Source organism: Telmatherina bonti, assembly GCF_933228915.1.
Source record: "Telmatherina bonti genome assembly, chromosome: 6".
Taxonomy (NCBI): Eukaryota; Metazoa; Chordata; class Actinopteri; order Atheriniformes; family Telmatherinidae; genus Telmatherina; species Telmatherina bonti.
The window spans coordinates 35,851,850-35,861,520 of record NC_136624.1 but is presented as its reverse complement, the minus strand read 5'-3'; the positions used below and the strand labels follow the sequence as shown (position 1 = coordinate 35,861,520).

Here is a 9,671-nt window from a genome sequence, read left to right as displayed (position 1 = left end):
GTTTGGTTTTTGGTCAAGTTCGGCCCCGCCCACCTCGTCAGTGTTCTGGAAGCTGATTGGTTAATGGCAGTGACCGCTGTGCAAACCAGGAGTGCGCTGTCGCCCTCTGCTGGTCGTGTTTGTGCTTCGAGTCAAAGGAAACTGGAAACTTCTTGAGGAGAAAGGCGGCTGATGAATATTGATTTGCTCACTTAGATATCATATGCACGTGTTTCTAGTATGCGAAATGCACGACTTGATAGGGGCCCAAAAAGATGTACAAACTGCATAAGAAAATCATTAAACCTTTATTAAAAAATAAGAAATACTATTTTCAATGGTTCTAATAAAATATAGCAGTAATATAAAAATGATACATCATTTAGATGAAAATAACCTGGTTAGATGGATGCACCCCTTTATAGAGCAGTCACAGAAATAACTACAAATAAGAAATTTGAACCTAAAATTGCCCTTCAGGTTTGAACCAAGATCTCCATTCTGTTGTTACATTAACAAAAAAAAAGTTTCATGTTGAATATGAAAGGAAATAAAGTGATCAAAAACAGAGACTTGCCCCATAAAGAGTTAAACACAGCCCTAGATCTTTTATATTCCCATGAAAAGCTATTTTTTTTATCAGCTTAAAGCAATTGAATTGATCACAAAAAAGAGGAAACTTTTATGTCTTGAGACGACATTTACAGTTATATACGTAGGTTTTTAGTCGTACATACATTAACGAGTTGAGGCCGGTGTCAAATCGCACTTATTCCTGTCTGATTTGATGAATATTGACTTTATAAAGTATCTCTTTTGTATGATCAGTCGTTCATTATAGCTTTCTTCAATCATTTGCTTTCATGGCATCCAGTTGCCCAGAGCCTCCTAAGAACCGATGCCCCCCAGTGAGCCTTATTTTTACATCTTTGAGCTTGTTACTTGCACATCACTTGAGCCTTTTCATTGCCCTATATATATATATTGTTACTTCTACTCAACAATCATTCTGTGCAATACTACTTTTTTTGTGTAAATACTTTGACATTTTTCTTTGCTTATGACCAAAATCACTGCAAGAGAGGGCGTCACCACTAGTTAAAGCATGAATCCAGGACCTGGAGGGTTTAAGAATAACATATCTTGGAATGAGGAAAGGGTTACACAGTTTCCATCAAAGATTATATTATATATCCAGAAATACTTTATATAGCCTCATATTTTGTGTGCATCAGTAGGAATCTTACATGAGTTGTCTTGACCAGCAGCCTGGTTATTCTGCAGGGTGTCTTGACTAAAAAACATTGCAAACTACTGGCTTAAAGTCCATATCATTCATCCATCTATCTTTCAAAAAAGTCCTACTGAACTGTAATATAATGAAAGCATGGCCACGTGATGAATCTTTTTAACTTAGTTGTACTCTACCAATTCACAACAAAGTATTCTCAGAGTAGGTTTTCAGAGGATACATACCAATTAGAATACTGTGAATTTCCATCCAATAATAATCCAATTTTACATAGTTCAAAACAGTTCCGTTCTGTCTATTATAGAATAATAACACTTATGGAACATCAAATAGCAAAAAGTTTGGCGACAAAATACACAACAAACAACCAAAAAAAAAAAAAAAACAGAAAAAATTTACTTCAGTGCTTTGGGATTGTTGATGATACTTTACCTTCTTCTTCTAGTCTTTTCACAATTTAATTTAACAATTATTTCTGACAATTCTCTGTCTATCTATCTATCTATCTATCTATCTATCTATCTATCTATCTATCTATCTATCTATTTATCTATCTATCTATCTATCTATCTATCTATCTATCTATCTATTTATCTATCTATCTATCTATCTATCTATCTATCTATCTATCTATCTATCTATCTATTTATCTATCTATCTATCTATCTATCTATCTATCTATCTATCTATCTATCTATCTATCTATCTATCTATCTATCTATCTATCTATCTATCTATCTATCTGTGCACAATAGCTTTAATCTGACTTTATCTCCCATAATAAAAAATAAAACTAATAAAAAAAATTTAAAAAAACTTGTTCTCAGCATAGGACAACTTCATATCTAAGAAAATCCCTCCACATGCGATGTAACTAAATTCCCATTTGACAGGCCATGTTACTCTGTGACGTCCATCATGTTTGAATTCCACCCATGTCTTGTAACCTTGCGTGTCTCTGCTCTTCCACACCACGCAAAGCGGACTCAGCCCGGATTGGAGCGTTTTAAACCTCCTTTTGCTGTGTTTATGACTGTCTCTCTCCACAGGCTTTGCTGCAAAGGCGATATTCTACCCCGAGGCATAGAGTGACAGTGTGGGCTGAAAGCAGGAACATAATGGTCCCACTTAAGCCCCACTGTTTAGAAGGGATAACCAAGAAACGTTTAAATAAGAAATAGCCTTCAGTAAGGATATTGTGAACTCTTCCTAATCTGAACTTTCTGCGGGGATATTATGGCAGCAATATACCGATTTCCTGCCGGAGCCTAAATAAGAGAACATTGGGGGCATGTTTTTCATTTCCTGCCATAAGTTTTCCTTTGACCTATTATCACTTCAGTTTAATAACACGGCTCAAAGCAGGCAGGTAGTGAGTGAACACAGTGTAGGCGCGCGCGTGGAGCTGTCCTTTCAGCACCACGAGCTCCAGCACCACAGCGAATGACAGCAACCACGAGCCCACGCGCATGGGTTCTTTTTTTCTTTTTCTTTTTTTTTTTTTTTTAAATCTTTCAGCTGCTTCCTTTCATTGAAATTCAAGATGAGTTCGTAATTTATGGCGAGACCCGACCTTACATCGCGTTTTTCTCAACAGTCCACTGAGTTTGCACATGAAGAAAAGGAGCGCGTGTCACGCACTCGCGTGTAGGCCGAAGTTGTGTGCGATCGTGCGCGTGTATGTGTGAGGGAGAGATGATGATGATGATGATGATGATGATGATGCTGTGGGAGGCTGTCAAGGTGTCCTCGAATACAGACGTTGTTCAGTGACGTGAGAGAGAGGGGGGGGGGAGCGAGGAACAATGCGCGTGAACTTTGAGAGAGAGAGAGAGGGGGGGGGGGGGGGGGGGGGGGGGGAGAAATGGAGGAGTGGCCAACGAGAAAAAGGCAGAGAGGATGGAGAACTCCGTGAGTCACCATCACGGATCCCCGCTGTCAGTCCCCACCTCCTCCACCAATCAGCGGGCTGATCGCGGCAGGCTCGCCCCCCACCACCCATCACCCCTCCTTTCTCAGCCCCTCCCACCTCCTTGAGCTGTCCTCTCCGTGCACGCGCTTGGTCCTCCCCACCACCACCCCTCCCGCCACCACTAGGTCGAGTCGAGGAGGAGGAGGAGGAGGAGGAAGAGGAGGAGGAGGAGGGATGAGGCGCCGGCGGAGGGGAAATGGCTGCCGAAAACAAGCCGGAAGGTAAGAAGAAATTACGCTTTTTATTTGAGGTGGCAGAGTCCCGTTCTTCGGGCTTCAGACGAGGCGATGAGGGGACGGAGGCTCAGAGGAGGGCAGAGATAACGGCGGGGCTTTCCCTCTCCTCTGGCCCGTCCCGAAAACAGCGAGGCTGGTGCTGAAGCAGCGACTGACTCTGAGGAGCTCGGTTAACCGACAGCAAATAAATAACAGAAGGAGAGTTGTCCTGTCGGTGCGCTCCGAGCCGGGATGGGGTAGTTTTTCACCGCCTGCCAGCCTCCCCCCCTGAGTAGCTGCTTTATGAGTTCAGCATGAAAGGGATGGGGATGAGAGAGGATGAGTGTTTCACGCTGAAGGAATTCAGATGCTCCGTGTGTGTGTGTGTGTGTGTGTGTGTGTGTGTGTGCGTGCGAGTGTGTGTTTATCCTGCTCAGTGTGTCTCTTTAATCATAAAATAGACCACTGAATTGCAGATTTTTCTCCTCTGACAGGCACGCAACCTCTCCGACCAGCTGTGTGTTATTTTAGTCTCAATCTAACGGTGGTGTTTGTGTGTTGTTGTTTGTGTTCATTGGCTGTTGATGTGTGCTTATGGTTGCTAAGGCACTGAGGGTGAGAATCTGGCTGCATTTGGGCTGTGAAAGAGGGGGGGGGGGGGGGGGGGGGGTGAATAGGTGTCAGTTTTAGGTCATGTATGATTTTAATTTAAATTTTTATATCCTTAACTAAACTCTCGGGGTTTGGCATCATCACACACCGCCACAGTTTCATTCAGGCTGCTGCTCATTCATCTGGTCAGTGTGTGAATAATACCTCCAACTCAACAACGTAAAGCTTTATTTGTCAGTTTCTGTGCTAAACATTTGGTCATAAACATCATCTAGCTGGTAATTAGTATTACATATATTTTATTGACTCATCATTAAACCTCTAAAGCCAACAAACATAGCATCAGGCTGCCTGTTAAAGAAGCTTGAGATCTTAAATGTCACAAAAAGAATAAAAGAAAATAAAACTCCACTAGCTTCGTGATCATATTTTTCCTCACCTGATGGATGTAAAGTCATGTTTGAAATGACAGAGAGAGCTTTCAGCGTTCTCAACACTAGGGAGCAATGCTGAGCAAGATTTCTCTGAGGGGCAATTTTAGGCTAACATGAACAAGTTCTTTCATATATTTTCCAAAACATATTTCAGGTGTACAACAGTTCAACATGCATGTACGCAAGTGAGCATGTAGTGTTGCCAGAGGCAAAGAGAAAAGGCTGTTGAGAGTCCCATTGCGTGTTAAGACAAGAGCTGTAGATGAGACAAAAGGCCCATGGGCAGTTCGGTAAGCACATGCACATAAAAACCTCCCTCCTTGTCCGTATTGTAAAATAATATACACAAATCCCTCACACATTTGCAGTGTGAGGGATTTTCGTACATCGCCCGTGTGCTGTTATGAGTAGAACGGATGTAATACTTTACAAGCATCAGTCATGCTGAATGAAAGCTAAATGAGTCGAGGCGATGAAGCCAGGAGACAGCCATCCACTCTTTCTGTTCCCTGGCAGATGTGTGTGGCGCCGAACGGCAGAGTACACCAGTGGGCATGAGAACAACATCCACCATATAGCCTGGAAGACCATCTCCCTCTGCACTGGTTGGTCTACTTTGTATCATAGCAACAGTGGTCAGGGAAACAGAGAAATGATGAGAGAGAAGAGAAACTAAAGCTGGGTACAAGTTAGTCACACACATGCAGGAAGCGTATCTACTGTGGCCAATCGATCAGGGAACACAATGGATTCAAGTTAGTGGATCAGAAAATGGATCAGCCCGCATGCACGTTGCTTGGAGTTTTGTTTCGGGGTTTGAGTGGAGGAAGAACGAGGTGAGGGGGTGAATTAAGGGAAACCAAAATCTGAAGTATTGCCTAATTTATCTCCCTGTTTTGTTTTTATCGCCTCACTTTGCAGGACTGAAGAAGATAAGAAATCCAGAGCGGATGGTCAGGATCGCCGTTGGTTACACAGGACACACCCCTCCCAAGAGTGATGACACTGATGCCAACAGTAAGAGACACGCAAACACTTTACACACAGTTGATGTGCACGTGTGTGTGTGTGTGTGTGTGTGTGTGTGTGTGTGTGTGTGTGTGTGTGTGTGTGTGTGTGAGGGTGTTTTAAGTGCCACATGCACATTTGTCTGTAGTGCCGGGTGACTCTGGGAGCAAGTATAAAAGCCTTCTGGCAGAGTGATGTGATGTGGGAACTAAGGTCTCCTTCTCATCTGCCCTGTAACAGATCACACACGCACATGCAAACACACACACACATGCACTGTCTTTCAGCTGAGACGCCATTCCAATTCAGCTCTGTCACACATCATGTTTATTCATGCATGCCAGTACAGTATTAGTGCACACACACACACACACATACACACACACATATCCATACAGAAGGCAGAGCTTACTTTGGCTATCAGTAGTTTATTGTCATACCTAATCTGTACACTTGGCATTATGTATCTATAATCCTCAATGGGCCTTGTTAAACTGGAAGTGAGATGGAGTGTGTAATCTGGGGTTGCATGTGTGTGCGAGAGTGCAGTTGGCATGTGTGTGGTTGCTGTGGTGTGTTAGCAGGATTATAAGGGCAATGACTGCTTTGATTAGCTATTGATTCCAAAGGACATGGGGCAGATGTGTGTCCGATGGGGCGGGGGGGTGGGGGGGGGGGGGGGGGGGGGTGGGGGGGGGGGGGGGGGGGCAGAGGGGGAGAAATTAGGGGCAAAATGAAGAGAACAAACATGGTAAGGTGAAGGAGGTGGGAGGGAGGAGAACAAGATTGATACAAAATTGCAATTAAATATGAAACAGAACAGAATAAAAAAAAAAAAAAAGATGAGTTGATAGAAGCTGAAGCTGCATGAGCCTATCCCTGTCTCCTATCTGTTCTCACGTCCCAGCCGGAGGATTACTGGAGGAAAAGTTTATCAGCAGAATGATAAAATTAGCATGCGCGCCCATCTCTCTACTCACCCCTCCAACCCCTGCTCTCCCTCTTTTTTCTCATCTCTCCCTCCTTCCTCCTGCACTCTTGCTCATCCCATGCCATGCCACCCTCCCTGCCCCCCACCCCTATGCCTCTAACCTCCCCTCTGACTCTCCCTCCTGCCCCCCCCCCCCTCCCATCCCTCCCATCCCTCCATCTAGCTGCTGTGCAATGAGCCTTTCTTTCTGTCACATTAATTTCATCCCTAAAAATGGGGGGAAAATGTGAAAATTTCCCCTGACGCCTCCTAGTATCAGTGGGGGGAGAGTTAAGAGTTGCATTTGGAGCATTTTTCTCCCTTAACTGAGAGTTTTATAATTAACTGACAGCTATCTCACAAGGGCATTGGCTTGTTTCTGTGTTAAATATGGAGATGACAGTTTTATGAGGTAAAATATTCATCAGATGGAGGCGGCTCTTCTGCGTGATTACAGTCTAAATTATGGCATTTGATAGGCTACCAAAGTAATGTTTCACTTTGGTGAAATATTTTCACTTTTCAGCACACACATGACTTAATGAGCCATCAGTTACACATTAGCATGCTGGCTTTGTCACACTTTTGGACTCTTTTTTTTAATATAAATTTGCAAGTCAGTAAGTGATCTGCGTAGAGCTGGAATTCGTGGCTCACCGCTGAAGGGACTCAATTGATGTGAGGCAGGTAGTGACACTGCTGTATTATTTCAAGAGCAAATGTGAATGTGAACAGCACCACATTTCCATATTCAGATGTGGCGTTCTTGTGTCCCAGGACGGTTCATTTTCCTGGGTAGTCAGAACAAGAGAAGTTATTTTTTTGCCCCATGTCACAGCAGCTCCACTGAGAGTCATATGAAACAGATGGAAAAGACAATTGCACCACTACTGCAAGCAGTTTTTTTTTTCTATTTGTTTATTTATTTTTCTCATAAACCGGGACTCGCTCTCTGTTTTGGGATTGTTAAAAATACAAGTCGCAACTCTTTTGGGGGGGGTGAGAACTCATCAGCATTCAAGAAATCTGCAAAGCTGGACGTTCATTCCTCATCAGCAGGGAGAACAAATGTGAGGACAAGTTAAGATGACGGTCGTGTCCATGAAGGTGTGCTTTGAAAGGGATTATGGCACCAAGGTCATTGGTGGGGAATAAGAGAAAAAAGCTACTCCAGGACAAACACGGTGATGTGTGCTCTTTGATCGGCAGGCTCTGTGCATGCATGCGTATATGTGCTGGTCTGTTTGTATGTATGAGCATGTGTGTGTGTGTGTGTGTGTGTGTGTGTGTGCTGGTGTTTGTGTGTGCCTGCGCATGTGCAACGGGCTTGTTTGATGTGGTGGTTCTGGTACATTTCAAAGCCGAGGCTCTGATGAGAATTCTTCAGAACAGCAGGGTAAGGGAGGGGGTTATAGCCAGGAGGGGTGGGGTTTAAACGCTGATTGGCATTCATAGCAGAGAGGCTGGAGCGCTGCTAAAAAAGAAATTAGGCTTTAACTAAGCTGCACCATTCAGCTGTTTAACTAAGCTGCTGCACAGTTCAGCTGTTTGAAATTCTGTCTTCTCAGGCCTTCTATTAATAAATGCATAATTGATTAGGGGGAGCATACGTGCCTGAACACACTCCCTACAAACACAAACACACACACACACACACACCCATGCTCAGAAACCTCCTCATACGAGCACACACACATAAACCTGAGTCCTGTCCTTCTGTGGTTCATCTTGCTTTTGCGTGCGTTACCTTGTCACATCTCGAGTCCTTGACAAGTTCTGACTTTCTCAGTCTTTTTCCTCTCCTGATTTTTTGCCCCCTTTTAAAATTGCGTCTCTTCTGACCCTCCCACCTGACTTATCTCTACTTTCTCTTGCTCTGTCATCAGCCCCCAGGAAGAGTATAATTCCTGTCTTCCTAAGGGAATCATGAATAGACGTCCTCTACTCAAATGATTATCAAAAACCTTTTAATGCTTGCTCCCTTTGACTTTTGAGCAGCACACCCATTGGGTACTCACTCAAACATAGACACACTCATACCAGGGGGTCTATCTTTCTTCAGTTATATTTATTCATTATTTTTTCTCACCTTACTTGGCCTTATCAGTTCTTTTGGTGATTCGCCATGCTGTACTGTGGGAGAAAAGGCACGGAAAGAGTGTTTTTTTTTTACTGGTAATTCAGCACCTATGAGTACATTCGCTGTTAAAGGAATCTCTAATAGCTCCCTCCAAAACATAATTATTGGTACAGGTTATGTTGGCAATAGTGAAGGCAGTTGTCAGCAGAATCAGTGCTGCACTTAAACATGGGGAAAATATAGCATATTACTACACTACTGTGAAGTGATGCCAGAGAAGTAAAACATAACAGCTTTTTGTCAAGCTGTGGGTTGGCTCACTATGATTCCAAATAAAATAGTGATTTGTTGCCCTCCAGGACCGTCAGTATGTCCAGAGACATGATTTGAACCTCGAATTAAACATCACCTGCCCTCAGCTTGTGACTCTCCAACTCTGCTACAAAAATAGTTTCCTCACAGGAGCAGCTATTCTGGGATTCTCCACTCTATTACCAAACTGTCTGTGTAACACTGTGGGGAGAACTGTGCTTTTAAAGGGGATAAAAATGCCCATGTGATTGGCTGTTATCTTTACCAACCAACCCCAAATGCAAGGATAATGTATGCTAATGGATTCTCCTTAATCCACCTCTGTTTTTTGGGTGGACACCAGGTGCACCCCCACCTGGTTTCCACAAGTAAAAGCTCTGCCACTCCCTCTGGACACCACACTTGAGTCAATCGCCATCTATTTTTGTACCCTGATTGACAATACATTGCTATTAAGCAATGTTACAGAGTTGGTACATTTCATTAATTAAAGGAGGGGAAAGGAATCAGTTTTACTTCTAGCTGGTTTCTAAGGGTGTTTTATCTCTCATCCAACAGCCCTTCGTAGTTCTCTCATTGGTCAGCAGAGAAAGCCTGGGTTCAAGCGCCAGAAAGCTGCTTTCTGCTCTAACACATGGATTACTGTAACCTGGATGACAGATCCACACAGACAATAAGCAGTGACAAGCTCTCAGAGCCATTCAAACACTCAGCCTTGACATCTACTTTTGCTGTTATGCAAAAAAATTCTCTGCTGTATTTCTGACTAAATATAAACATCCCGCTGGAGTACAAGATGGACCAAAATTAATTAAAGCTTGTTATTTCATGCAGCTG

General features: G+C 43.4%; 1 protein-coding gene across 1 annotated transcript in view; it reads left to right on the top strand.

Annotated features, from left to right (window-relative positions):
- Positions 1 to 3,399: 3,399 nt before the first annotated feature.
- The window catches only part of LOC306756851 (calmodulin-binding transcription activator 1-like), a gene marked incomplete at both ends in the record, with an annotated part of 49,941 nt that continues 43,669 nt past the window's right edge, over positions 3,400 to 9,671 (top strand). The window contains 2 exons of the mRNA XM_079241745.1: positions 3,400 to 3,424; positions 5,386 to 5,481. Coding sequence (XP_079097871.1) covers positions 3,400 to 3,424; positions 5,386 to 5,481 — 121 coding nt within the window. The remainder of the gene's footprint in view (positions 3,425 to 5,385; positions 5,482 to 9,671) is intronic.